The 27,744-nt window shown below is 49.9% G+C and overlaps 12 protein-coding genes across 12 annotated transcripts; 9 read left to right on the top strand and 3 right to left on the bottom strand.

Annotated features, from left to right (window-relative positions):
* Window positions 1-367: 367 nt before the first annotated feature.
* Window positions 368-3,290, top strand: BO88DRAFT_406198 (GcvT family protein). Its single transcript, XM_025707098.1, has one exon. The coding sequence runs from the start codon at window positions 586-588 to the stop codon at window positions 3,139-3,141; it is 2,556 nt and encodes an 851-aa protein (XP_025561103.1). The 5' UTR covers window positions 368-585; the 3' UTR covers window positions 3,142-3,290.
* An 817-nt stretch (window positions 3,291-4,107) lies between these two features.
* BO88DRAFT_455324 (uncharacterized protein) lies at window positions 4,108-4,440 on the bottom strand (the record flags this gene model as incomplete). The annotated part of the gene is made up of 2 exons (XM_025710861.1): window positions 4,108-4,119; window positions 4,207-4,440. 2 exons carry the CDS (start codon window positions 4,438-4,440, stop codon window positions 4,108-4,110), a joined length of 246 nt encoding a protein of 81 aa, XP_025561104.1.
* Window positions 4,441-5,262: 822 nt separating this feature from the next.
* Window positions 5,263-6,939, bottom strand: BO88DRAFT_391735 (uncharacterized protein). Its single transcript, XM_025705023.1, has 2 exons — window positions 5,768-6,939; window positions 5,263-5,707 (listed from the first exon to the last, which is right to left on the bottom strand). The coding sequence occupies exons 1-2, from the start codon at window positions 6,700-6,702 to the stop codon at window positions 5,449-5,451; spliced, it is 1,194 nt and encodes a 397-aa protein (XP_025561105.1). The 5' UTR covers window positions 6,703-6,939; the 3' UTR covers window positions 5,263-5,448.
* A 248-nt stretch (window positions 6,940-7,187) lies between these two features.
* Window positions 7,188-8,508, top strand: BO88DRAFT_445012 (uncharacterized protein). Its single transcript, XM_025710162.1, has 3 exons — window positions 7,188-7,624; window positions 7,697-7,925; window positions 7,988-8,508. Exons 1-3 carry the CDS (start codon window positions 7,272-7,274, stop codon window positions 8,168-8,170), a joined length of 765 nt encoding a protein of 254 aa, XP_025561106.1. The 5' UTR covers window positions 7,188-7,271; the 3' UTR covers window positions 8,171-8,508.
* A 1,574-nt stretch (window positions 8,509-10,082) lies between these two features.
* On the top strand, window positions 10,083-10,971 carry BO88DRAFT_406200 (uncharacterized protein). The gene has a single exon (XM_025707099.1). It carries the CDS (start codon window positions 10,198-10,200, stop codon window positions 10,726-10,728), a length of 531 nt encoding a protein of 176 aa, XP_025561107.1. The 5' UTR covers window positions 10,083-10,197; the 3' UTR covers window positions 10,729-10,971.
* A 1,087-nt stretch (window positions 10,972-12,058) lies between these two features.
* BO88DRAFT_416803 (uncharacterized protein) lies at window positions 12,059-12,625 on the top strand (the record flags this gene model as incomplete). The annotated part of the gene is made up of 1 exon (XM_025708273.1): window positions 12,059-12,625. One exon carries the CDS (start codon window positions 12,059-12,061, stop codon window positions 12,623-12,625), a length of 567 nt encoding a protein of 188 aa, XP_025561108.1.
* Window positions 12,626-13,691: 1,066 nt separating this feature from the next.
* Window positions 13,692-15,232, top strand: BO88DRAFT_465772 (toxin biosynthesis protein; the record flags this gene model as incomplete). The annotated part of the gene is made up of 4 exons (XM_025711432.1): window positions 13,692-13,880; window positions 13,947-14,076; window positions 14,132-14,240; window positions 14,323-15,232. The coding sequence occupies 4 exons, from the start codon at window positions 13,692-13,694 to the stop codon at window positions 15,230-15,232; spliced, it is 1,338 nt and encodes a 445-aa protein (XP_025561109.1).
* A 434-nt stretch (window positions 15,233-15,666) lies between these two features.
* Window positions 15,667-17,063, top strand: lysB (homoisocitrate dehydrogenase lysB). Its single transcript, XM_025704123.1, has 4 exons — window positions 15,667-15,731; window positions 15,803-15,843; window positions 15,908-16,077; window positions 16,146-17,063. Exons 1-4 carry the CDS (start codon window positions 15,701-15,703, stop codon window positions 16,987-16,989), a joined length of 1,086 nt encoding a protein of 361 aa, XP_025561110.1. The 5' UTR covers window positions 15,667-15,700; the 3' UTR covers window positions 16,990-17,063.
* A 1,051-nt stretch (window positions 17,064-18,114) lies between these two features.
* On the top strand, window positions 18,115-19,653 carry BO88DRAFT_416806 (uncharacterized protein; the record flags this gene model as incomplete). The annotated part of the gene is made up of 1 exon (XM_025708274.1): window positions 18,115-19,653. One exon carries the CDS (start codon window positions 18,115-18,117, stop codon window positions 19,651-19,653), a length of 1,539 nt encoding a protein of 512 aa, XP_025561111.1.
* A 631-nt stretch (window positions 19,654-20,284) lies between these two features.
* BO88DRAFT_391745 (aminotransferase-like domain-containing protein) lies at window positions 20,285-22,093 on the bottom strand (the record flags this gene model as incomplete). Its single annotated transcript, XM_025705024.1, has 1 exon — window positions 20,285-22,093. Exon 1 carries the CDS (start codon window positions 21,878-21,880, stop codon window positions 20,285-20,287), a length of 1,596 nt encoding a protein of 531 aa, XP_025561112.1. The 5' UTR covers window positions 21,881-22,093.
* Window positions 22,094-22,430: 337 nt separating this feature from the next.
* On the top strand, window positions 22,431-24,932 carry BO88DRAFT_79936 (Zn(II)2Cys6 transcription factor). Its single transcript, XM_025713149.1, has 5 exons — window positions 22,431-22,665; window positions 22,748-23,472; window positions 23,525-23,948; window positions 24,000-24,288; window positions 24,351-24,932. The coding sequence occupies exons 1-5, from the start codon at window positions 22,484-22,486 to the stop codon at window positions 24,741-24,743; spliced, it is 2,013 nt and encodes a 670-aa protein (XP_025561113.1). The 5' UTR covers window positions 22,431-22,483; the 3' UTR covers window positions 24,744-24,932.
* BO88DRAFT_79940 (putative AAA family ATPase GCN20) lies at window positions 24,711-27,599 on the top strand. Its single transcript, XM_025713150.1, has one exon. It carries the CDS (start codon window positions 25,121-25,123, stop codon window positions 27,374-27,376), a length of 2,256 nt encoding a protein of 751 aa, XP_025561114.1. The 5' UTR covers window positions 24,711-25,120; the 3' UTR covers window positions 27,377-27,599.
* Window positions 27,600-27,744: the final 145 nt, after the last annotated feature.

The following is a 27,744-nucleotide window of genomic DNA, read 5'->3' on the forward strand; positions in this document are numbered from 1 at the left end:
TAATTGTCCCTATTGAGCTAACCATAATATCTTATCTGAGCCAATAAATACATTCAGTAATCAGCATTGATTGTCTTGTTAACCCCGCACAGCTGCATCTGGTTCTCTCCCCGCCTCGCATCCACGGTCGGAAAGCTTGCAGGTCATGCGATGATGACCACGGATACTATCTACTTGTCTTTCAAGGCGAGCCAACTGCAAGAGACGTGGCCCAAGCTTCCAGGTCCAGCTTAGCACCGCCTTGCCCCATTAGGGCAATGTTTCCATGGCCCAAGAAGCGTTACTGCATGAATCCGGGTGGAGACGGTTCCCTGGCCCGATCCCCGCCTTCCATCCGATCTGCTTGACTGTCTTATCATTCCTGCACCTCAACGGTTGTGTTGGCCTGTTTGAGTATCCATCATCCATGTTCGGCTCGGCCACGGAATTGTTGCCGTTGCTGGGCCGGCCAGTCTGGCCGGCCACTGCCCTCACCAGCTGTCAATAATAGCTTGACCTTCCGCCAGGGACTGCTCACAATATGTATAACAGATTATCTGTTCAACTTCAACGAATGAACCCCCAGATTACCAAAAGATAGAGAAGATGGCAGCGACACAACGTGTGGTCATCATAGGAGCTGGAATCGTGGGCGCCAATCTCGCCGATGAATTGGTCTCTCGGGGATGGCAGGATATCACCGTCGTTGAGCAGGGCCCGTTGAACCTGCCGGGCGGCTCGACCTCCCACGCCCCCGGGCTGGTCTTCCAAACCAACGGTTCGAAGACGATGACTCGTCTTGCGCAATATACGGTCGAAAAACTGCGATCGCTAAGCGATGAGAATGGCATGCCGTGCTTCAATTCAATAGGAGGTCTCGAGGTGGCCACGACACCGGCCCGAGTCGAAGAGCTGAAGCGCAAGTACGGCTATGCGAAATCCTGGGGTGTTGAAGCGCGTCTTCTGACAAAGGAAGAGTGTTTGGAGAAGTATCCTCTGCTTAACAAGGATCTCGTACTCGCTGGTCTTCACACCCCGACCGATGGTCTCGCGTTAGCTGCCCGCGCAACCCAGCTGCTCATCGCCCGGACCCAGCAGGCCGGGGTCCGCTACCGAGGCTCAACGCTTGTTACAGGCATTGAACAGACAGGATCTCGTGTGACGGGTGTGGAAACTTCACAGGGTATAATTCCCGCCGATATTGTCATCTCCTGCGCCGGCTTTTGGGGCGTCGAAATCGGTGCTATGGCCGGGGTCTCCATCCCTCTCCTTCCACTTGCCCATCAGTATGCGAAGACAACCACAGTCCCCGCTCTAGCGAACCGCGACGTCAACAGCCGTCCGAACGGAATGAACGCGAGTATGCCTATCTTGCGGCATCAGGATCAGGATCTATACTACCGGGAGCATGGAGACCAGGTGGGAATAGGATACTATGGACACCGTCCAATGCCGGTGGTGGCGGCGACTCTGGGTCAGACTCCGGAGCATGTGGACGAGAAGCATATGCCCTCGCGGCTCGAGTTCACGGCCCAAGACTTTGCGCCCGCATGGACAGCCTCACAGGAGCTTCTGCCTGTCCTCCGTGATACGCAGTTGCAGGACGGATTCAACGGCATCTTCTCCTTCACCCCAGACGGAGGACCCCTCGTCGGACAAGCGTCAAGCCTCGACGGTTTCTACGTAGCAGAAGCCGTCTGGGTCACTCACTCCGCAGGAGTTGCGCGAAGCATGGCAGAGATACTCACAGACGGAGCATCCACCATCGACCTCACAGAGTGCGAGCTATCTCGCTTCGAGGAAGTACAACTGAGCCGCGACTACGTCAACGAGACCTCGCAACAGAACTTTGTTGAGATCTACGACATTCTCCATCCCCTACAACCTAGAGAGTCCCCCCGACAGCTCCGAGTGAGCCCCTTCTATGAGAAACAACGGGCACTCGGGGCCTTCTTCCTCGAACTCGGCGGCTGGGAACGCCCATTCTGGTACGAAGCAAACGCACAACTCCTCCACGCCCTCCCAGCACAATGGCAGCCACCTCCCCGAGACACTTGGTCATCTCGATACACTTCCCCTATTACCGCCGTGGAAGCGTGGAAGACCCGGAATGCCGTCGCCATGTACGATTTAACCTCCTTCCACCGCGTACAAGTATCTGGACCCGGCGCAGCCACCCTCCTGCAGCGCCTAACCACAAGCGACATCACTGCCCCTCCCGGCGCCATCACACACACCCTCCTACTCAACTCCCAGGGTAAAATTCGCAGCGACATCTTCGTCGCACGTCTGGAACCCAACCTCTTCCAAATAGGCGCCAACACCGCAACCGATGTCGCCTACCTATCCGTCGAAGCCCGTCGTCAAGGACAACACACCCCGACCCAATGGGTCCAGGTCTCCGACATCACCGGGAACACCTGCTGCATTGGCCTCTGGGGTCCTCGCTCAAGGGCCGTAATCCGCGCCGTATCCAACGACGATTTCTCCACCACCGCACTCCCCTACATGTCCGTCAAACGCGCTACTGTAGCCGGCATCCCCATAACCGCACTCCGCAAATCCTATGTCGGCGAACTCGGCTGGGAAATCCAAACGAGCGCCGAATACGGTTCCCGTCTGTGGGATATACTCTGGCAAGCTGGTAAACCGCACGGTCTTATCGCCGCAGGCCGCAGCGCTATGAACGCTTTGCGGCTGGAGAAAGGAATCCGGACATACGGAGTAGACATGACGACGGAGCATGATCCGCTCGAAGCGGGAGTTGCGCATCTTGTTGACCTCGAGAAGGTGGAGTTCGTGGGCAAGGCTGCGCTTCAGAGTGCGGCGCAGCGGAAACAGCCTCCGCTGAGGCGTCTGCGGTGCTTGACTGTGGATGATGGTCATTCTATGGTTATGGGCAAGGAACCTGTTCATTTCGAAGGAAGGCCGGTCGGTTATGTGACTACTGCGGTGTTTAGCTATACGACGAAGAAGCCCGCTGCGTATGCGTGGCTGCCCGGGAGGGTTCGCGAGGGGGATGCGGTTGTGATAGAGTATTTTGGGAGACAGATTAAGGCAACGGTGTCGGCCGATCCGTTGGTCGATCCCAGGGGGAGTAGGTTGCATCGGGAGGATACGGGTGAAGATGGGTTTGAGACGCCGTTGAAGAATCGCTTGTAGGGGAGGTAGAGTTTGGGATACGTGATGAGCTATGTTTGGCGTAATGTGATGATGATGAATGAAGTGAATGAATGGATAAAGGTTTGAATTATCATCTGTATATAATTCGTTCAACTGCAGTAGATCAAGCCACCACTGTGTTTCGTCCGCAACATCGTCGTTCTTCTATGTAGACTCTACGAAGACACCCTACGGGCCCTTATCAAACGACAAGCAGCAACAGACGCTGCTCCGACCCTATAACTAATTTCTCACACTATATCAACAAGCCTTCTTACAGCCTTCGACCACATATCACCAACCCTTCAATCCTACACAATCCACACACCATTGGCCACATCAACCCGACAAATTCCTGCATGCATGCTTCTACCTCTCCACTACCTCTACCGACCGATCCTCAGATTCACCTTCTAAAGTTTTCTAGAGCGCTTCAAATGCCCAAGGATGCACGTTAAACGTGAAGAATTCACACAGGTGGTACAAGGTGATCTATGATATCAAGACTTACATCCGCTCTCAGCTCAGAAGTGGAAGGTAGGGTACATTTCCTATACATGTGCTACTGTCAAGGGCCAACTCCTTGCTGATGCCCGTGGGACCTTAGGGCTGATGATCACAACCAAGCATGGCATATAATCTCAATTCGATCACTGCGGTCGTCGGCCTTGTCCGTTTTTTTCTTTTGTTATTCTCGGACTGATACACTCTTCTACCTGTAATGATGAAGGCTAGGTTTCAGAATGGCATCTATTTCTGAGAGTTCTACAACACTCAAAGTAGACACGTGAGACATAAACAACTTCAATAACGAGCGGAACCCACTTTTGGCCGGCCGAGCTTAAACTCCACACCTACTTAGTACATGTAGAGAACTCCATACAACGGCCAAAGCTATCTATTTCCCCCCTTGGACAAACCAACTACCCATCCTTTAGCGCAAGTGCCGCCTAGGAATCTCAATATCTAGCAGCAGAACTGGTGTTTCCCCAAGTCTTATCAGCATACCGCAAGTGTTTCAAAAAGGTCTAGCTGGTAGGGAAAAAAAAAAAAAAAAAAACTTACCGCCCATTCGCCATTAACGAAGCACCCACCAAAACAGGGAGTCGTGTTGCAGCATACTTCGGCGCCATCCGCGACTTTCTCCCCATTGGCAACATCAATACTGTCGGCAACATTGGCCCCGTTGGCGACATTCGCGACATCGGCCACATCTGCAACGGAATCTTCTCTCTGCATGACAACACCTGCCATGCCGAGTCCGGCGAGGAGGGGTACGAGGATCATGGAAGGCTTCATGTTGTGGGTGGAGTATTGTTCACGTGGGGATAAGCAAGAGAAAGCGACGATTTTTGGTGGTTGATGGATTGTTTGAGAGGATATGACTACTTTGGTTTGTGCTGGTGAGGTCTGGATGATGTGGACTCTCTTATACCTGATGGTGAGGCTATGGTTCCTCGACAAAAAGATATTAATAATATTTAATGGATTAAGAAGGATCTGAGTCTTTTCGAGCCCTTCCTTTTGCTACGCAAGGAATGGTATTGACCGCAAGATCAGTGTAACAGGTCTTTCTCTCTTTCTCAGCTGAGCCACAGGATAGTGGTGAGATACTACCGCGGGCAGTTATTCAAACAAGGTAGTCAACGAAATACTCATTTCATTCAAAGCGAAGCATGTCCCTGGAGAGGTAATCCACAATGTGACTATATAATAGAAGCGGTAAGTAATTACTATCAGTAATGGTGACAAGACATGCCATTGCAATTAATACTCTGTGACTTGTTCATCAAAGGCAGATGATTGGGTATTGGCGTCTTTTGCTATTCTCATGATGGGCTCTCATCGTTGAAGTTACCCTACTTGTACCACACTAGTAGCTTTTTTTTCGGTATAGATAATCTGCTCCTCATTACTTAGGTATCGTCTGCCGCTAGGTGCTAGAACTAAACCCTATCCCTTATGTTATGAATTATTGATTACTGCTGCCTGACTATCCCGCATCATCGACGAAGAGTATACTTTTCGATTCTTATTGGCCTCTCTCTTCCAAAGTTCCCGCGGAATCTTTCCCCGCCTTATGCAAGGCTCGCGCAAGTCACAATTCCTCTTTAACAACACCACTGATTGTAGTGAAACCTATGCTATTGGCTAATGATACCTAGGAACTCTGATGCACCCCGCATGATGCATAATGTTGGGGAAGTGTCTCCTGTCCTGATGTGTCTAGCCATAGTGACGGTTTGCGTGGCGAAATGCAGAAGTCTTGCAAGCTCCTTCCCCAGCTATCCTCAAACTACCAAATCCTTAGTTATCGAATGGATTGCTTTCCTGCTCTTCTTTACGATCGTGATCAGCACGCAGAGTAAGCGCAAGGAGAAGAACTGCAAGTTCAGTCATATGTGACTCTTTGAGAGTATTAAATGGACCAAATTCATGAATCGTCAGGAATGATCGAGGACGTCCTGGATCTTGAAATCCATGCTCAATGTATCTGATGTACTCATCGTCATACTCGGCAAAGCTGAGCCAGATCTGATGTCTATCTTGGGAGATGTGAAAACGACTGTTAATCCGAGTTGAGCTTGAAAACACGATACAACATTGTCAGTAATGGCCTGCTTACCGGAACGGGAGCTTCCCAGGTGTTTTGGGATAATTCTTAAGCCAAGCGACCATCTGTGCACCTTCCTGCATACAGATCTCAAGCCGGGAATTTTCCCGAAGTGCTGCTTTCACTTCGATCAAAGCACGCACCTCCCCATCGACTTTGCCTCGCAGATAACCGTCCGTCCTTGCCTCATACTCTGCAGCGTTGAACTTAGCTTTAAGCGGCTTGCGGTGGATGGTCCAGGAGCTCTTAAGCGAAGGGAAATAATCCGTTAGAGCTTGGAGAAAGTTGACTAGAGCAACATTTACAATTTGCTCATCATCGACTGCGGGGTACATCTCGCGCAGGAGCTCCTCGGGCCCTAGAGAGCCTCCCGTAGAGACGGACGGCGGTTCCGGGAAGATATCTTCGTCTTCCTCGTTTCCTGGGGTTACGGGCGCTTTTGAAGTAGTGTCATCATTGAGGGTGAGCGTCTCAACAGAAGGCAGGTTTGATCTGGTCGGCGTTGCGTGCTCTTCGGGTGTGTGCTCTTCGCGTCTTTTGCGTGTGTTTTGGCGCGTGCGCTTAGAAACCGGGGAGAAGATGACATTGTTGGAGATTTCGTTGCTTTTGACCTTCGCTGCCTCGGCCTGTGAGTTTTTAACCAAGAAAAAGTTCCCTTCCTCAAGTTTACCCCTGAAGCTCTCGCGATAGATGTTCCAGGACGGATAAGACTGAAGCATGCCCTTAGCCTGGTTCATCCACGGTTCTAGGCCAAGCCGCTTGGGATCCAGCTTAGTCCTCTGTGATCTTTTGCGAAGGATACGCAGAAGCAGATACTGACGCAATTTGATTTTCGAAGCAGAGTCCAATTCTTCCGCGTGGATGAGTTTATTTAGGACACCATTCTTCTTTGCCAAAACAGCCCACTCAGCGGCTGTCGCGGGAACATCTCCGTTTGGTTTATTCATGACTTCTAGTGACTACCACCGGGTAGTAGCCATGAGATCGTTTTTGAGGTACTTGGCAAAAGCGCTAGGCTAACAATAAACTCAAGGCGAAGAATCCAGAAGTTGTAGAGGGGTGAGGGGAAGGAAGGCGCCTACGGGGGCCTGCTAGTCCATAGTTGCTATTTAAAGGGAAGCCACCAAGGCTGGCGACTTTCACTACTTGTGGTGTTGGCCAGTGGAAGTCTTACGCTGCAGCACTGGCAGGGGTCTTGTGAAGGTGGGAAGGAGACAGTGTATCATTTTGGAATACCCGCCAGTGAATGGATTGGAGTCCATCACGAAGAGGGGAAGATGTCCGTGCGTCTCTCTGAGGGTTGGAGTAGGCTATAGTCTGGAACCGCCCATAATACTGCGGGCGGTAAAGAAGAGGGTGGTTGCCCCGGGACCGCCCTTTATCTAATCAACATCCTCCGCCATATCGACCTACTCCTTCTCCTCCCTTCCTCCAACTACCTCCTTCTTCCTAGAGTTCCCCCACCACCTTACCTAGCGTCCGTTCTCGGTAGTCTAGAAGAGAATACCTTGCTAAAATGCTGGAAAGCAAGGAACACCAATCTCGTCGAAATACTATCAAGGAGATCGCGCGTGCCATCTCCGAACGTCGGGAAAATCGATATCAGCACAAAGACGTGCATGACCTCCCCATTCAGATCCTCCCCATGCCCCTGTCCGCCGATGGAGAACCATTATTCGACTCTGAATTTTTCTGGCCCTACAAGAAGCCCCTTCCGAACCCTGATGAGGAGATGGAGTTTTCGCCCTCCAGTCCGGAGGAAGCCACGGATCCAATGGACGAGGCACACATCCTAAGCTACTACTTCGGGCATTATATTACCAGTGCCATACGTCTTGGCAGTGATAACTGGTATCACAGTCCCAGACAGTACGATCAATTCCCATCCACAGGGCAGACCCAACGTAATTTGCGGCGAACAAATGACTAATTCGTCTCCAGGCCCATTGACTTTCCATGTTCCCTCTGCGAGCTTGACACTGAGAATCCCTTCGAATGGTGCGCGGGTGGTATAACTGGCATTCCGGGTGGGCCCCGAATGAAATGCTTGTTACTCGAGAGCGTGGACGCGAACGACGATCAGATTACCCGTGGGGAGATCCTGTGTATGTGTCGAATCATGATTACTTGCCTCCGTTCCAAAAAGTATCGTGCCCATCAAGTCAGTCCGGTAAGTGTTATGATTTCTTTCTTTTGTCTCATCTCAATACCTGTGGCTAACTTGCCCAAAAGGTGCTACTCATTTCCTTCGTGGGTCCAAGACATGCTCGCATTCTCCTGGGCCATCATAATGGCACCAACCTGGTGATCCGTCAATCTAAACGCTTTGCATTCTGGGAACAGAACATCCCCGAGATGAAGATTTTGCTGCGATGGTGGTGCTCGTCTGCGGTTGGGGATACTATCAATGGGTAAGAGAGGCTTAATACTCCCCTGATCCTGCCTCTCGTTGAACCAGTTATCTTTGCCGTATTTGCGTTCATATGACGGGTCGGTGTTCTTTTGGTCTGGGTTGGTGTAATCAAGGAATGGGTCGGGCTTATGGCGTTTAATGGATGGGCAGAATTCTTGGTCGTCTTTCGGATACAGTAATGACAACATATCACGATCTTATGCCTCTCACGATGGATTGGAGTTGGTGAGTACTGAAGAAGCCACGGCTTTAGAAGATAATCTTATTATTGTGTGTTAATAGTGTTGAGAAAAACATTACCCTCCTTTCGCTAGATATCATATATTATGTCATTTGGATGCTTTCATCCTACTACTTTAGATGCCTGAGCTGGTAAGAGTAGTAGCTGTTTTCCTGCTTCAGTTGTCACCTATGCGAAGACCTGATGAACACTATCCCGTATCATCCATTGGGATATTGGAAGGTATCGTGGCCAAGTATGGAAATGATCATGCAAAGTGGATTACTAAAGTAAAAGAACCTACATAGACTTATCTTGGAGTATATGGTGTAGAGACCACAAGATACCCCAATGAGTTGATTTATTTCATAGATTCACAGAGCAACATATCGATACCTCTATATGGGGCGAGCATAGGAAAGAATACTCGTGGGGAACGTGACCCCATATGTGTCGCTGCTTTCCTTCCTTGCACTATACTTTAGAAAAATAATAGATACATGTCCTACAAAAAGGCATTTTGCAATTCAAGCTATGGTCTTCTGTACGAAGCAGTACTTTGCCTTGGGGACTTCCAGGTCCGGCGCATAAGTCCAGGATATACTAGTTAGCTTATTTGGTACTCAAGTCACCGTTTGTTTATGCTGTGAAAATCTAAATATCAAGAAACGTTTTCAATCAGACTTAAGACATATTGAACCACCCTCATATTGTCTTGTCAATACAAGTCTCAGCTGTTCTAGTTAAGTACGGCTAGTCATATATCTCACTGGACACCTTCATAGCTACCATAAAGCACAGTCATATACCAACTAATAGAACAAAATTTGATGAAAAAGAGGAAGGGGTGAGGATCCTTCGAAGAGCTTCGAACAATATAATCGTGACATGTGTGGGGATCTGCAAATGAAGACGAATACCAATCAGAAGATCAATTGGGGATATTAAGTGGGTTATGCAGGTAATTTTGGTGGTTTAATTGTCCTTACGGAATATGAGCGGAAGCTGGGAAAGGGAAGGTTGGCGAATTGAAACGGTGACAGAAATTACCTGCGGGGCTAAATAGAATCAAAGATGACAGGCCGGAAACCTTCACTCGGCCTGAGAATGTACTGGTCATGTTCTACAGTGACTTGGGCTGTCACCACCACTGTCCCTTGAATACATACGTTGCGCGTTCATTCAATCATGCAGTATGGTGGGTGGGGATAAATAATTGATAATGGATAGAAAGAGAAGAGAAGTGACGTCAAGGCGGAAGTTACTAGTTGAATACGTAGTATGCTAGACCTATCGCGGTGGTTGTCTCCTAGTATTCTCTTACCTTAGCCCTAACCTGAAAAGTCGCGGCACAAGGACGAAAAATAGTTCGTTCTATTGTGTGTGCCGTCTACAAATGATGTGGGGCTTCTGCCCTGTGCACAACAAGCAATGTCACCGAATGACTTTGACAGGAAATCCCATGGTCCGATCCATAGTGCCTTACTGCTGAACATGCCAGGGGCTTCTTTGGATGCGATGCCTGATACTTGTTTCCCCTACCACAGTACCCACTTATTATTCCGCGGGGCATTTCCTTAGGACCTGATAGGCCAACAAGCAAACATCATCCACAAAGTAAATCCGGGCCGATGACCCTCTCCCGAACGGAAAGCTTCATTCATGTATTCAGGATTCGAATTCCACCGCTTCTTGTTCCCCTCTTGTGTCACCGCAGCTATGGATATCCTATAGCACAAACCTTCCCGAAAATAAACCAAATAATAGAAAAAAAAAGATATACACGGGAATAAACGAAGAGAAAAAGAAATGGACATCCCTCAACTCTCCACCCAGCTCACCGAAGCACCAACCCCCTTCCCAAATTGTTGTCTATCTATCTCCAGCACCCTAATAGCCCACCTAGCATGGCTCCTCCCTAAAAAGCCCTCGTTCACCCTATCAATAGGTTGTGGATCCGGTCTCCTGGAAGCTCTGATACTACATAACCACCCCAACGTCCAAATCACGGGAATAGAAGTCTCCGCGTCAGTCAACCGCTACCTTGCAGAAGAGGACTTCGACGTGGTCACCGGAACTTGGGATCTGTATGCGCGTGCGCCGCAGGCGGCAGCATGGATGTTTGTTTACCCTCGTGAACCGAAGCTGGTCAGCAAGTATATCGAGATGTATGGCGATCGACCTGAGTCGTCAGTACAGATGATTCTGTGGTTAGGACCTCGTGCAGATTGGGTCGATTATGAGCCGTGCTTTCGCAATTCGTCGTTCTCGGAAGTGTGTATCCCTGAGGATGTAGGGATGATGGAGTTTGAGATGTTGGCTGTTATGCGGAGGAGGTAGCGGTGTATTTGATGTCTGAAGGAGAATTATTATCTATCACCAATGTATTCATCTTTTCGGGTTATCGGACAGGGCCCCCGAGATAATCAATTTTCTGGCTGATAGCAGATGGATTAAGGAGATGGATCTGCGGGAGATGCTAGAGGGTTCGCTGATCGTTTCTACTACTCCTGCTGCTGCTGCTGCTGCCACTATTTGATGTCTTCCAAGGAATCTTAGCGACGTCGTCATATTTCCAAGCCTTGATATACTATATGTCACTATCATATTCAAGACATTTAACCGTCAAATCTATGACATCTTGTTGAATTAAGACTTCAGCAAGAGGATTCCAGTCAATTTAGATTTTGTTCCCCAAGTGCTGCTGCAAGTCATAAAAGGCTAGTAACCATAAATCACATTCTATGTGGCTTCCTGCTAGTAAAAGCTCCGATTCCGCCATTTTCTAGGATTCATACATAGAATCCTCACACCATTCCCTTCACCCTATCTCTATCATGCACCATGCGGCATGTCCACATCACTCGACTCACACTGCTACAAAGACAGGCGGTGGCTTGCGTGAACCTTGCATGGGGTGTAGAGAGAGCTCTGCAATGAGCGACTTCCGGTAGCCGATGAAAAGCAGGTGTACCGATCATCCTAGAACTGAACCATAGTAGGAGATGAAAAGTGAGGATAATACGTATGATTATGAAGCGGAATAGAAGTAGGTCTACCCCTTGGAAGCTCATTCTCAAGTCAGCAACCATACTCCCATAATAAAGGGAGGTCTTCAGACGTCCTGTGTAGTGGTCTTAGCGGCGACAATTGACAGTAGCCCCAGTTAATTCGCATCACGTCATTTCTAGTCTTGGAATGCTTGCGTAACTTACTTCCTGCTTATACTGTAAATGGGCAACAATAAGTTCTATTTTTCCCCGATGATCATCCTAAGATGCTAACTATAGTCAATGCATGAGACAGGCATTCTACCTTGATGCAACCCATCAGTACGGTATCAATTTCTTGCAGATAGACCAAGATACCCTCTCGTCACTTAACGACCTAAGCTAAGGAGATAGTGACTGTCTGTCACACTACATGGCGGTCAATTCCAGCCTTGCATAGCATAGCGAAGATCTGCAATCTACATTATATCTCAGGATTGCAGATTACATACTACTATTCTAAACGGCCAGGGGCCATAAAAGGGTCGATAGCTCCCGTGGAAGAAAAGTATTCACTCAAGCTATCTCATTGTCGTCTGGCCCATCGCCTGTTACCATACTACCTCACTCAAGCCCTTCTCCATCAGCCTCCTTCGTCTAACAACTACAATCCACCCAACATGAAGGTTTCCATTGCCCTTGTGCCCCTCCTTGCTGGGCTCGGAATGGCTGGCCCCATGCGCAAGAGAGAAGAGTATGTTACCGGAGTTGCAGGCGTCGCGGACGTTGCGAACAGCATCAACGGTGCTAAGGTTGCGAACGTTGCTGATGTCGCTGATCTCACTGATCTCACTGGTCTTACCGACCTCACCGATCTCACCGACCTCACTGATCTCACTGGTCTTACCGACCTCACCGATCTCACCGACCTCACTGATCTCACTGATCTCACTGATGTCGCTGATGTCGCTGATGTTGCTGATGTCGTCAACAGCATCAACCGTGCTCGCAGTAACGATATTGCTGATGTCGCTGATCTTACTGATCTTACCGACCTCACCGACCTCACCGACCTCACTGACCTCACTGACCTCACTGACCTCACTGATCTCACCGATGTCGCTGATGTTGCTGATGTCGCCAACAGCATCAACCGTGCTCGCAGTAATGATGTTGCCGACGTCGCTGGTGTTGCTGGCGTTGCCAATGTTGCTGATGTTGCTGACGTCGCCGACGTTGCCAACTAGAAGGACGAGCCACGCAAGATCCTTGGTTCATTTGGTGGCCAGTCAAGAATTTCATTTGGTCAGTTTCTGCCATCAAGTTATATCAATCTTCCAAGCTCGAAACAGCAGTGTACTAATAAATCATGCAGCAAAGGAAACTGTACGGTTACAACCAATTCGAACTCAGCGAGGGCGCCAAGAGACGGATGGGATAATTCCGAATAGACGGTTTGGGTCGTCACTGAGAGTACGCTCGACTGGTCAAAACTAATTCCTCTCGTTATGATGAAATGATGATTTCCTTTGGGATACAACTAGCCATCTACCAGATAGAATATGCAGTGGTTAATACAGATGAGCCATTTCCATTGTAATGTCCAGGGGCTCTAGTTTGTCTGCTTAAGTAGACGAAGAAATTGTCAAGAGGGTGCTTCACAGAGGATACTCATATATTAAGATGGGGCCAATCCTACTATCGAGCTGTATCTGAGCATAGAGAAGCTCTAACGCCAGTTAAGCGTCTTATTGAGTAAAGGATATAGTTTTTCCATGGGTCTGCAATGTAATAGGCTTATATAAGGTCAATTGGGCTGTCAGCTTTATATCTTGACTGATGATAAGGTACACCTTTATATCCAAGGTCTGCTGTTTGGGTTGCGTATAACTAGGCCATTCCAATCCTCTGCAGGCCGATCATATGAACACATGGTGTACGGGAAAGAACGATATTGTGCTGACAGGTATTAGTTAATCGGCTGTGATAAGGCCAGCACATTCTCAGATTTTCATTGAATGGCCTACTATAGTAATTACTAGCCCAACAGTTAAACGAACTAGCCAGTTAGGTAGCCTGCTAGTTACACACTAAAATACGAACAGCCCACACCACGTCGGGCGTGAGCCCTATCTACTGCTTAGTACTGGCTAGCTGCGCGGCTTGGAATAAGCACTATACAGTAAGCTACTATAAGTTGGTCAGCCATGAAACGATGCTTACACTACCCAATCCAACTTCCCACTCATGTTCTGATCCCTTCGGAGAGTTATTCCTCGTTTGATTTTCATGCGTGAAGCCTGAGTTGCGACCATGAGCACATCTCACTTTCGAGTTATTGAGCACACCATTCAGTGTCCCTCTCTCCGGGAATATCACCATGGAGTCAGAAGTGGTCAAAAACTACAGTTAGCAATCAAACAATACGTTCCTCTCAATAATCCCCACCCTGGATCGGATGATATCACAATTATCGCGGGACATGCAAATGGGATTCCTAAGGTCGGGAAGCGTGCTATCAGTAGACTACATTCGTGCTGGGCAAAGGACATACTAATACTACTACAGGAGTGCTACGAGCCTCTATGGGACGACCTTCTTGCAACGAGCAAGGTGAAGATCAAGGCCATTTGGTTCGCAGACTGCGCAAATCAAGGCGCCAGTGGAGTCTTGAATGAAGATAAACTGGGTGATGACCGTGAGTTACTGGCACTGTTCTCGAATTTTTAACCAGTCTAATGATTCTCTCCTAGCAAATTGGTTCGACCATTCCCGAGACCTCCTCTCAATGGTCACTCATTCTCAAGACCAAATCCAACCTCCAATTGTAGGAGTAGCACACAGTTTCAGCTGCTCGTCATTGTACGCATCCCACCCACTACCATAAGCACCTTTCCTTTTACTCCCCTACTACCAAAGAATGACCGTCTGACCAACAATCCAGCGTCCACTTATCCCTCAGCCACCCCCGTCTCTTCCACACCCTCATCTTCCTCGAGCCCATGATCCAAATCGAAAGCCCCAGCAAGCCAGGTGGCCGCAGCCCTGCCCTCTGGGCCAGCACCCGCCCCGACCTCTGGCCGTCCCAGTCCGAAGCTGAAAAGCACATCCGGAGTAACCCTTTCTGGCGCAGATGGGATTCTCGTGCGGTCGCAAAATACATTGAACATGGTCTCCGGCCTGTCCCGACGGCTTTGTACCCGTTTGATCCTCAGTCTTCTAACGGAGAGATGTCAAGCGCAAAGGTGACATCAAACTCAGTGACATTGACGACAACCAAAGCTCAAGAAGCATGGACATATCTGCGCTTTAACATCACGCCATATGAAGGTACTACTAAAAAGGATATAAGTAGTGATAGTGCTGAGCGCTTCCTCAGCCCTGACCTAGCTACATCAGCCAAAGATGGCACCAACAACCATCCCAGCTACGTAACGACTTGTCCTTGGACAAGTCTCGCGTTCGAGTTCTTGCCTTATATTCGGCCATCAGTTCTATTTGTTTGGGGAGAGAAAAGTCATATCAATACCCCCGGTGCGCGCAGAGATGATAAACTGTTACGTGTTGGCACTGGGCTTGGGGGTAGTGGGGGTGTTCGGGCAGGGATGGTTCGGGATGAGGTTATGAAAGGGGCATCTCATACGGTTCCTCTTGAAGAGGTGGGTGAAACGGCGAGAGTAGTTTCAGACTGGTTGATGGAGCAGGAGAAGAGGTACATGGAGGAGAAGAAGTTCTGGGGGGAGTATGATAGTCAGAAGTCGGGGAGGGGTGGGTTGGCGTTGTCGGAGAAATGGATGGAGTATGTCAATTTGCCGGTTGATACGAAGCGGAAGACAAAAGGAAGTCGTCTGTAAATGCTCTCTAGTACTGTATGCTACATCGAAGATGTGATATTGTTCCATACAATTCGGAGCGATGCGATTTCGAAGTGTCTCCCTAGGAGTGATATGCTAGTTAAGGATATATTTAATTATATGGGCTTGTATTAGGTCACAATAAGACAGTTTCAAGAAATCTACCAAAGACCAATTACCGCCATACTTACATTGGCCTTAGTAGCAGAAAGTCCAGCTTAACGCTATAATATAGATTGTGTGACGATAGCAGCATTCTACGGAGTACTCCGAGGACACTCCGATATAGTGTGGTACGGAAGACCCGACCCGCCACTTGCGCATATGTGGTCGGTGCGCATCACGTGCATCCCCGCGGATGGGGCTAAACTAGCGGGAATCCTCCGATCACGGCGTCCGTTAAGCGGATGTTTTTCTTCAGCCAGCAGGAACTCTCTTTCTTACATCCCCTTTAGCAAGGTATTCACAATGGCTGCTGCTGCTAGGACGCTTCGCATAGGTCAATTGCTCCTCTATACCTCTTAAGATCTCTCTGCGCCCGTCTAGTTGCTGACATCTTCACTCATGCAGGTCTCATCCCCGGTGACGGCATCGGCCGAGAAGTCATTCCGGTGAGTCACCCCAGCGAATAGCTCACTTTTGAAACACCAATTCTAATGAAACTCCCTTCATCAGGCCGGCCGGAAGGTTCTGGAGTCTCTCCCCTCCTCCCTGAACCTCAAGTTCAGCTTCGTCGATCTCGATGCGGGTTTCGACACCTTCAAGCGCACCGGTAGCGCTCTCCCCGATAAGACTGTCGAGATCCTCAAGAAGGAGTGTGATGGTGCCCTGTTCGGAGCCGTCAGGTGGGTGCTACATTGATATCCTCGTCCTCGTCTACCACTCAATCTTCTTCTAACCATTTCCTCCACAGCTCCCCCAGCACCAAGGTCGCCGGCTACTCCTCCCCCATCGTCGCCCTCCGCAAGAAGCTCGACCTGTACGCCAACGTCCGCCCCGTCAAGACTACCGCCGGCAGCACCGACGGCAAGCCCATTGACCTGGTGATCGTGCGTGAGAACACTGAGGATCTCTACGTCAAGGAGGAGCAGACCAAGGAGACCCCCAATGGCAAGGTTGCCGAGGCTATCAAGCGTATCTCCGAAAATGCTTCCTCCCGCATCTCCACCATTGCCGGTGAAATTGCCCTCCGTCGCCAGAAGATCCGCAGCGTTGCTGGTATCGCTGGTCTCCGCACCGAGCCCATGGTGACCATCACCCACAAGTCCAACGTTCTCTCCCAGACCGACGGTCTCTTCCGTGAGACCGCCCGCAAGGCCCTCTCCGCCGACCGCTTCTCCTCCGTCCAGGTTGAGGAGCAGATTGTCGACTCCATGGTTTACAAGCTCTTCCGTCAGCCTGAATACTACGACGTTATTGTCGCCCCCAACTTGTACGGTGACATTCTGTCGGATGGTGCCGCTGCCCTGGTTGGCAGTCTGGGACTGGTTCCTAGCGCTAACGTTGGTGATGGCTTCGCTATCGGTGAGCCCTGCCACGGCAGTGCCCCCGACATTGAGGGCAAGGGTATTGCCAACCCCATTGCCACTCTGCGCAGTGTTGCCCTGATGCTGGAGTTCTTGGGCGAGGAGACCGCCGCTGCCAAGATCTACACTGCTGTTGATGCCAACCTCGATGAGGCCAAGTTCCTTTCTCCTGACATGGGCGGTAAGGCTACTACCCAGGAGGTTCTGGATGATGTCCTGAAGAGGCTGTAAAGGGTTGTTGGAAATGACTCTTGATGTATAAATAGCGAGATAAAAAAATAAGCTTCTAGAGCGAATATGATGTCTACTTTCTTATATAATCTGGATGGGTCTGTGATAGTAGATAAAAATGATGCCTAGCTTACTAGAATACGGGAGGCTTAAGACGGTAAGGCGGGCTGTTCCATTGTCTATCATTCTGATCCCGTGAGCAGGTAATAGACAACAGTCAGTCTAGAATGATCATGGCACGTGCCGATTCCATCTAGGGATTCCCAAACACAAGAAATACAGCAAGTTGAACAAAGGTGGACAAATACCAAAGCGACACATCCTTGACTGGCTGATCGCAGATGCAGTGACACGTATTGAGCCATTTGTCTGAAGGAATCTGACAGATCGTCAATTGTCACCACAGCCGATGGAGTGCTCCATAGGTGGATTGTTACATACTATGTACTACTAAAGGCTTCGGGGAATTCTTCACCTACTAACAAATTGCTCTGTCCTACAACGATACGCTCAGCTTCAGCCACCGCGACCGAATATCTCAAGTTCCCAATCGGGTATCGGGCGGGATGCGGCTCGTCAGCTGAACTCCTTGACAGACGGTTCATTTGCTTTTTAGTTCTAGTCTACCTCCTGGTTCGTTTCACCCGGTTCATCCTCGTGTCTCGTGCTTAACACTCCCCAGCCTCACGCTTGTGGATGTGGGTCAGCGGAGATCGAACATCAAATCTGTTGTTCCTGGCAGCGTTTTCCCACCAGGTCTACCTGCTTAGACGATCTAAAATAACTAGTTAATCAGTCAGTTGGTTCCTATCATGCGGCCATTTGCCGCCAGAGCCCCATGATCATATACCCACCAAGAATCCGATCCAGACATCATAAGCTAGGGAGATACCGACTTTGAGACAGGAATATTTCATTACCCACAAAGCAGTTACTCACCGAGGAGCAAATACGAACTGCGCGGCATCTTCCAAGACATAAACAACTGGCCCCAGTCAAGGAGGAACTCTCCTAGCGTGTGAGGCGGTGCACTCGGGCGGGAACCATATAAGAGTGGAGGACATCCTGCTGCGAGGGACGGCAAGGCCTACTATTTAATTGGGGCGCGTTCCACTTCCATCCACAATGCCAACACCAACATCACCTCAGCAAACTGTGCGGCCTCCTCGCAATAATAAAAACTCACAATCTTCATCGCCATTACCGTTCCTAGCGCGCCTCATCGTCAGGCTTCGCAATATCTGCAGCACAAATATGGCATCCTATACATCGTTGAAAGAAGTGATCGACAGGGGAAAGTTCGAATCACTTAGTGACGAACAACTTGTTGATTTCGTGTATCTTCAATTCAAGCCGGTAATCGACAGACTCAAAAATGTCGAACAAAATATTGAGGGAGACGATGCGCATCCCCAAGGATTACTAACCAGGGCAGGCGTCGAGGGACAAAGCAATGAAAATGATCATAACCTCACCCCCTCCCGATATCTTTTCAACGGCGAGGATTACTCGGAGGTGAATCGAACCTTGACCAATGTTCTTGCAGTGCGATGGCTGCTCGTCAGAGATTACCATACCTTTACTTGCCATCAAAAGGGACCAATAAAATTAAAGAACGAGACCTTCAATGAATTTCGCAAATTCATTGACCAGTTCCGAGATACGCCAGGTTGGCTAATGGCCTTGATTGTGGCTCTGGTCATAGGTGACGTGGGTAAAGACGATAATCTAGCTAGAGAGGTGCGAGCCCAACTCAAGACTCCATCAGACGAGGAAATGAATCACGATACGGTCCTCGAAAGGGCTCTTGAAATGAATATCGTCGAGTCTCCCTCTCCATTGGATTTACTGCCGCCTCCTCGACGAGATGATGTAATTCAAGGAGTGAGGCTGGGCGCCAAGCTCAATATCCCACAGCTAGCCCAAGGTGAGAATGTTCCAGGAAGCCTGCAATGTCTTCAAGATCTTCGAGGCCAGGAAAGCGCCTTTGATTTGAAATATCTTGAGATCATGTTCGACGTGGCTGGCGCAGGGGCGCATGTTGATGCTTGTGGCTCAGTCCGGATGATTGAACCGGTCTGCCAATCATTCCTACTTACTTATAAGATCCTGAAGCGTGTCATATCCAAAGAGATCACTATCCAGGAAGCCTACAATGAAGTCTTAAAAAATCGAGGCCGTATCTTATCCGACAAGGGTTATCCAGAGTTGTCAACAGATGATAAGCAAGATCGGGCCCTCTTGCGTTTGTATGCAATGGGCAGGGTAGCAGATATCAACTTGGCAGAACGCTTCCGCAAGGCCCTTCTCAGCCTCCCAGATAATCATAGAGCTGAACTCATCAAAGAGCTTAATCAGAGCGGTCTGGAAGGTGAACAAGCTGTAATTCTTTATTACATGCCCGCACTGTTTGCAGAATTACTCCGGCACACCCAACAGGCTTCTGAGGCAACGCAAATAAAGGCGCTCACGTCATTGATGGGCTTTATGAGACGCACATATATCGGAGCAAAGAATGTACCCGGTGAAACGAATCTCATTATTGAGTGTGATGTATCTGGAGCAAAGAGCAAGATACAGGCCCCGGAATTCCCGGAAGACCTCACTGGGTTGGATGACTATAATCTCCCGTCATTGGGCTCTAAGGATTCCCAATTCTGGTAGCTTGAATAAACTCGCTCCTGCTTCATGTGAAACTGCGCGCTACCTTGGTTCTCGGTCGTTGTCGCGGCCAGACAACACTCGAACCTTCTGTCCAAACCATCTCACATCACGACACGATCTTCCTTTATGTCTACCTATTCGCTCCAATCTGCCTTTTCCTTTCTGGGTGGGAGGGCCGATACCTTTACGATTGCTACGACACTCATGACACGACAAACGGCGAACTCTTTGCGTCTCAGTATTTGGATCCTAGAAAAAACAGGAATTTCTAGGTAGTATTTCCTACAAGCTCTGGATGATACCACTAGAACGCGTCGGCCATACAGTGGGACAATCTTGCCGCGTTCAGCTAGCTCCTTGGCCGTTAATCTACATGCTTCTCTACAATTTCGTATATTAGGCTCTTATAAAAAGGCCATCATGCTCTTCTCCAACCCTGCTACTATTAGCTGCTACATAAACTCTCCGAATACAAACCCCAAACTAGCCATCCGGCGCTCACCAGGCGTACCAACCCTACACTACATGACGAGGCCATCTAGCTCATGAAGCGCCCCCTCGAACTAGGCACCGATATTTAAGACAGATAGAATACGTTTAACAATGCCTTCTCAAGTATCTTTTGATTTACTTAGATGCGTAGTCCAAACTCCTCACTCACAGCCTCCGCAAACAACCTCACCCCCTCCTTCAGTTCCCCCTCCTCCGCAGCCGCAAACGTCATCCGAAAATGCAGATGGTCAATTCGTTCCTGATTCGAAGCGAACAGCGACCCCCTGGTCACAAGCACTCCCTTCTCCAAAGCCTTAGCTGTAATCCTCTCCTCCAATCCGACTATCTGCGCACCAACCTCCTCCATCGACAATCCAGACAAGCTCTTGAGCTGAGGATGCTGTCTCCAGTCAACTTTAACCCACAAAAACATGCCGAACTCCGGTGTATTCCACTGCATAACCTCCCTGGGCAAGTACTTGTTGCAAGCATCAAGGAGCACATCCCGCCGCCACCGATACTCCCGCGAGAGATGAACAAGCCATGCGGTGAACCCATCATGCCCCCAGTTCTCATCGAGCAGGTGCCACAGCATTAGCTGTGAGGGGCCGCTAACAGCTAAAGTACTCACTTCCTGGTATGCGGTGAACTTATCGATGATTTGCCTGGGTGCAGTGACCCAGCCGGCGCGTAGCCCGGGAGCGAGGATTTTGGATGCCGAATCGAGACGTACCACGCGGCCTGATGTGTCTAGGGTGAGGTAGGAGGGGATGGACTCGGAATGGTAGATCTGAGCGGCTTTGTCGTCTTCTGAGGCAGAGTGATTGGTATCAGTACCACTTTTCCTATAGGCGTCTTGGTCGTGGCCGTGGTAAGGGCCCATCCTCAGGAAATAGTACGGATCATCCTCGATGATTATGAGATCATGCTTCTCTGCGACATCATAGATAGCTCTGCGCCTTTCCAACGGCTGGCTAACTCCAGTCGGATTCTGGCCCGTCGGGATAGTATACAGCACGCGCGGCCTGGGAGACTGAGCATCATCCCAAGAGGAAAATACCTCGTCCAGTGCATCAGCCCGCAAGCCATCCTCATCCATCTCAATCCCCTGGACGTGGACCCCATTCAACGCAGCACTTTCCAGCGTCCCGGGGTACGTATATTGCTCCGCTAGAACGGTATCCCCGCGATTACAGAAGATGCGAAACGCCACCTCCGTCGCGGCAGTCGCTCCACAGGAGAGAAACGTTGCCCAATCTGCATAAGGGGGGTTGTGAACGAGTTCAACGTGCTCGGTGATGAATCGGAGTAAGTGTGCTGATCCGTTTGCGAGGCAGTAGTTCATTGCGATTGAGAGGTTGTATGTTAAGTCATGTTTGGTTATGGTGTTCGCTGAGTGGCATTGTTCCTGATCTTTGGGTAGTTTTAGATTGGCTTTTAGTGTAGGCTCATTCAGGGTTATAGATTTCCACGGATAATAGTCCGCTGTTGGTCGTCCCGTTCCTAAGGAGATGATCTTCCGTGGACCGCTTGGGCTGGACCCCTTTTTCAACGCTGAGCCGGTAAAGTTCCGGCTTTCGAGGCTGAAGTGGTGGTTTAGGTGCTTTGCTGGTGGTTTTGTACGGTTGTATGGTGATTTGTACTCATCGGAGGAGACGGCTGGGGCAGGGATGAGAGGGAGAGGAGGCGCCGCAGCTCGAAGGGCTTTGATCTCGGTGGATTGTAGGCGTGTCATTGTGGGGTTAAGTTATGGGCTAGAGAGTTTGCAGCAAGATGCACTTCATGATGTGAAGGGTTCTAGTCTTTTCTTATAGTTTGGGCAGGACAAGACATCACTTATCTTGATGCCGGAGAGATCGGAGTGATGTACTCGAACTCTCCGAGTACTCCGCTTCTCGTTGTCTTTCGCTTATCGCGCTTTCCTCTTTATATCTACTTTGGATAACTCTGGCCGGTCTATGATTTGTTCGACTAACTATAGTGCTAGATGTATGTTCTTCTCAGGAGCCTCACTGCAAGTAAGTTAGTATGAGTTCAATGAGGGCCACTCTATAGTTCAAATAGTAATATACTCGCAGTGTCCGAACAAGCCTGCCAAAGAATACTAGTATCAATTGCAAAATTACAGAGCCTCACTTACGTAGTGACCAAAATAGTTACTCAGGCAAGATCAGCTTGGGCTGTTTGATTGTCTCTTCTGTCCGGGAAATAGTATGTCTCGGCCTACTCATTTACCCCGCTCCGAGACTCCGACAACGCTACCCACGTCTCTCCGTACTCGCCGGTCCACCCTCAAGGTCGTCAACACTGTGATTGCACCATTATATCTGCGATTACAATGGCAACTAGATTAGCCGCATGTGAGCCTTGCAGGAGGTCCAAGCTTGCGTGTGATCATCAACAGCCGGTCTGCAATCGGTGTAGGGATGGCAACCGACCGGGTCTTTGTATCTACAGAAGTGCGCCGTTCAAAAGACGAAAGACTAGCAATGCGGTGATGGAGCATAAACCTTCTCATCAGTATGGTGTTCCTAATCCTTGGTACTGTTCGAGTATATATCGGCTAAGACCATGCCACTTTATTCGGCGTCACCACTTTTAGCTCTCCAGACCCATCACCCCGAGCATCATCTCCACCTCATACAGGAGGAAATAGATATCCCAACCCAGGGTATCTTGGATCGTCCAGTCATGTTGCCATATTCAAACATATTACTTCATCAGAAAGTCAAAGTGCTACATCACATCTGAGTCCTAGCACCGCTTCGTGGACAGCATCTCTCTTCCCACCTGACGATGATCTCGTCGTCCAGCGATGTGCAGATGCCCTCAAAATGCTCTTGACGACGTTTTCCTTGCCTGCTATGAAAGATCTAATAAAGCTGTGGCGGGCAAGGGGAACGAATCTTGCGATTATGGGGGCTATGGTTGATCAATGTGTTGATAACATTCCCCTACCACCCTCATCAACAAACGAAGATTGGCATCTGCTATATGCGAAATCTCTTCTCACTAACTCTTCCCAGCCGCTCGGATACTCTCAGCACTCTACCTTTTCCGAGTTCTGTGCTCAGTTCATTAATCAGAATATGCGATGGGAAACACTCGCGATCTTTTTGTCAGCTGTGGTCCGAGCCACTATGGATATTCAGTTCTTCCCGTCGCTGTATACGACCGAGGAGAAAAAGTATAGCCTTAGGAGGCTATGCACGAGATTAGCAGACTATGCTCTGGAGATTACCATCTCTCTCGACTGTTTGAATGACCTTCAAGTCTGCTTACAGTATGAGAACTTCATCGTGCATTCCCATGTAGACGGGGACCATAGTACGTTTCGCAGGTGGTTGCTCTACGTTCATGCATCGCTTACCACGTCCAGGTTACTATTCATGGCGAAAGCTCGGGGATGTTATATCATCAATATATGCTCTAGGCTACCATGAAAATCTCGATGAAAAGCCCGACACGCCTCGTTTCTTGACCGAGCTACGCAAAGCTGTCTTTGCCCGCGTGTATTCGGCGGACAAAAACGTTGCCATCTTTGTCGGTCGACCGCCTCGCATGAATAGACAGTTCTGCTATTTCCAGATTCCATCAAGCCCGCTGCCCGATGATGTTTGGTTTATCTCCTCTGACAAGCCGGATAATGAGATCGATTATCCTTTCAGCTGGAACCCGTCGACTAAAGCGAGCTATATGGCTGAGACTCGGTGGACTGCATTGTGTGCTGGGGTTAAAGAGGACATACTCAACTTGCAGAGAAGCCGGCCAAGTGACATGGATCTTTTCTATCAACGGGTTGCGTAAGTTTACTTTGCAATAGAACGAGTTTGTGTGTGTGCTAACGATACCAGCGACATCAAAGCTCAAGCTGAAAAGAATTACTCTTCACTGCCCCCACATTTCCAGTTCCGCAACAATCTCAGAGACTGTACACTGAGCACCTTCGAACGCGACTTTATCGGCTCAGTGCAGCTGAATCACTTGCACGCGCTCTTTCTGCTGAATCTCCTCCTACTGAGTACTCCTACTGAGCCAGATCCCACCCTAGTGGACATTGCTGAACAGATCCTCTCAGTCACAGTGGACATGGTTCTCTTGCGTGACCAACTCACGAACTCTGGAACATGTCTTTTGTGGAAGGTATGTGTCTAATTCTTTACCCAGCTCGTACCGTAGCCTTGAGGTAACTGTAATTTGAGCAGGTCGCCTATCATTGTCCCCCCGCCGCAGGAATCCTCCTCCTCGCACTGCTCAACGAGCGGGCCAGTCCCAGCATGCCCCGTATAACACGACCCAGAACGCTGCAGCATCTGACAATCCTCGCTGCGGAGATTCAAGCCGGATCGATCATTCGGCCCCAAGAACCCAACTATGAGCTAATGTCCAAGGCCATGCAAACAATTCAGAGCTTCCTGGATTCAGTCACTTCTGAGCCCATGCATCCTGTATCAGACTTGACACCCCGCAGTCCGAACCTTATCGAATGGTCCAGCTTTCCTTACCAGGAATCCTTAGACTTTGAGATTGGGTTTTGGGAGAGTCTAGCTGACCATCCGCTGCTGAGCTTCCAATCTGGGCTCATAGCGCCCGAGTAAATATTTCGTCCATGAAAGTCTCTACGAGCTCATATACATTGATACAACGAGAGTGAACTGACAGTGGCCACTCCCTATGAAACAATGTATATACCCCATGATCACGTGCCCGTGGGGCGCCGGGGTCGGGAAAACTCTAATTTTACAACACATGACGGAGGCCCGTGGGTATCCATTTAGATATCAGTAGAAACACGATTAAATATCGTCTGGATTGCAGTGGACACGTACTAGTGCTGCTTATATCCCTGCGTCTTCTCGATCCCTGTATCTGCACGGAGTTGGCACCTTTCCCGCCCATCCCAGCGACAAGTGTTCCATCCCGAGTCCATCACCCCCCGCTCAATCCAGTGTGATCCACGCTCTGATTGTCCACAATGGAGTCGGAACTCCAAGCACAGATCCCCGGTCTCGACCGCGTGGTATCAGAGTACTCCGTGGGGTACCTGACCCATGCCTCCAAGGCCTATGTCGAAGATGCCAACGCTCCGTCACCACTGGCCGAAGCGGCCGATATGGTCACCGAGCTCCTCGTCTCCGCATCGGGCGACTTCACCTCCGAGAATGAACAGGCCATCCGCAACTTGGTCGAGAAGTTCATCTCCTCATTGAGTGCCGCTGATGGAGTCGACGCCGAGCGTCGCCAGATGCCCTTTGCCGCCAAGAAGCTCGACCAGGCCATCAATGTCGGCTCCCAACGCAACATGTCTTCGACTCTGGGTCTGGCCGGTGGTAACGTCGATTTGGAGTCGGCTAACGCCAGAAAGGTCGAGTCTAAGGTCGACCGCAAGAAGCTCGAGAAGGCCGAACGCAAGATTCGTGCCAAGCAGGAGAAGAAGCAGATGAAGACGGTGCAATACGAATCATCCCGTCTCCTCAACCAGCCCGACAGTACTATGTCTTACGAAGAGTTCTTCATGGCTGTCAACCCTCTGCAACTTGGCTCGGACTCCCAGTCCAAGAGCAAGGATATCAAGGTGGACAGCATCGACATCTCTGTTGGTGGTCACCGTATCTTGACAGACGCTTCCCTTACCCTGGCGTATGGTCGTCGCTACGGTCTTGTCGGTCAGAACGGTATCGGAAAGTCTACGCTGTTGCGTGCACTCAGTCGCAGAGAAGTCGCCATTCCCAGCCATATCTCCATTCTTCACGTCGAGCAGGAAATCACAGGAGACGACACACCCGCTCTCCAGGCCGTCCTTGACGCCGACGTATGGCGCAAGCGCCTCCTTGCCGACCTGGAGAAGATCACCAAGCAGCTGGCAGACATTGAAGCAGAGCGATCCTCCATGGCAGACACCTCCAAGGATGCCGCCCGTCTGGACCACGAGCGCGAGGGTCTCGACATCACACTGAACGACATCCACTCCAAACTCGCCGAGATGGAATCCGACAAGGCCGAGTCCCGCGCCGCCAGTATCCTGGCTGGTCTCGGTTTCTCGCCCGAGAGACAGCAATTCGCGACGAAGACCTTCTCCGGAGGTTGGCGTATGAGATTGGCTCTTGCCCGAGCCCTATTCTGCGAACCCGATCTCCTCCTGCTGGACGAACCGTCCAACATGTTGGACGTGCCATCCATTACCTTCCTTTCTAACTACCTCCAAACATACCCCAGTTCCATCCTGGTCGTTTCTCACGATCGAGCATTCCTCAACGAAGTCGCCACCGACATCATCCACCAACACTCCGAGCGTCTCGACTACTACAAGGGCGCCAACTTCGACTCCTTCTACGCCACCAAGGAAGAGCGCAAGAAGAACGCCAAGCGCGAATACGAAAAACAAATGGCCGAGCGCGCCCATCTCCAAGCCTTCATCGACAAGTTCCGCTACAACGCCGCAAAGTCCTCCGAAGCCCAATCCCGTATCAAGAAGCTCGAGAGAATGCCCATCCTGGAAGCTCCCGAGAGCGACTACGTTGTGCACTTCAAGTTCCCCGAGGTCGAGAAACTCTCTCCCCCCATCGTCCAAATGTCCGACATCGCCTTCGGATACACCCCCGACCGCCCCCTCCTCCGCAACGTGGACCTCGACGTACAACTCGATTCACGTATCGGTATCGTTGGTCCCAACGGTGCCGGTAAGACTACCGTGCTGAAGCTCCTCACCGGCCAACTCCAACCGACGAAGGGTCTCCTCTCGCAACACGCCCGTCTGCGCGTCGGGTTCTTCGCCCAACACCACGTCGACGCTCTGGACCTGACCACTAGCGCCGTCAGCTTCATGGCCAAGACCTACCCCGGAAAGACAGACGAAGAATACCGCAGACACCTCGGTGCCTTCGGTATCACTGGTATGACGGGTCTCCAGCGCATGGAACTCCTGTCCGGAGGTCAGAAGTCCCGTGTTGCCTTTGCTTGTCTGTCGTTGACGAACCCCCACATCCTGGTTCTGGACGAACCGTCTAACCATCTGGATATTGAGGGTATGGATGCGCTGTCCGAGGCGCTGCAGAACTTCGAGGGTGGTGTGGTTATGGTCTCTCACGATGTTACCATGCTGCAGAATGTGTGCACTAGTCTCTGGGTTTGTGATAACGGTACGGTGCATAAGTTTGATGGCAGTGTCAATGCTTATAAGAAGTTGATTAGCTCTCAGGCTAATGAGGCGGGTGTTGTTGCTGCTCATTAGGGGGGTAGTGATGGGCTCGCTAGTAATGATAAAATGTTATGGACTATTTTCAACGATGCATGATTTTTTTCTCCTAAGTAGTAGCGATCGGTGTTTTCTGAGTTGTAGATTTCTGTACCTGGTCTCATATGCTACTGATTAAGTTACTATGTTGTACCAAGGACTAATGTGCGGAAGGGATAGCTGTCCGCTGCATGCTCTACGCCGAGTCATTGAACTAGCCCCTCCAGAACGAAAAGCAGAATATACTGCATCTTGCTTAACTTACTGATTGGCATCATAGTACTGATTTCGCAAAATACCCCTCTAATTCGAAATTACCTTGTAAGCACTATTAAATTGAACTTAGAACATTCGACCAACGGAAT

Source organism: Aspergillus vadensis (genome assembly GCF_003184925.1).
Source record: "Aspergillus vadensis CBS 113365 unplaced genomic scaffold BO88scaffold_17, whole genome shotgun sequence".
Classification (NCBI taxonomy): Eukaryota; Fungi; Ascomycota; class Eurotiomycetes; order Eurotiales; family Aspergillaceae; genus Aspergillus; species Aspergillus vadensis.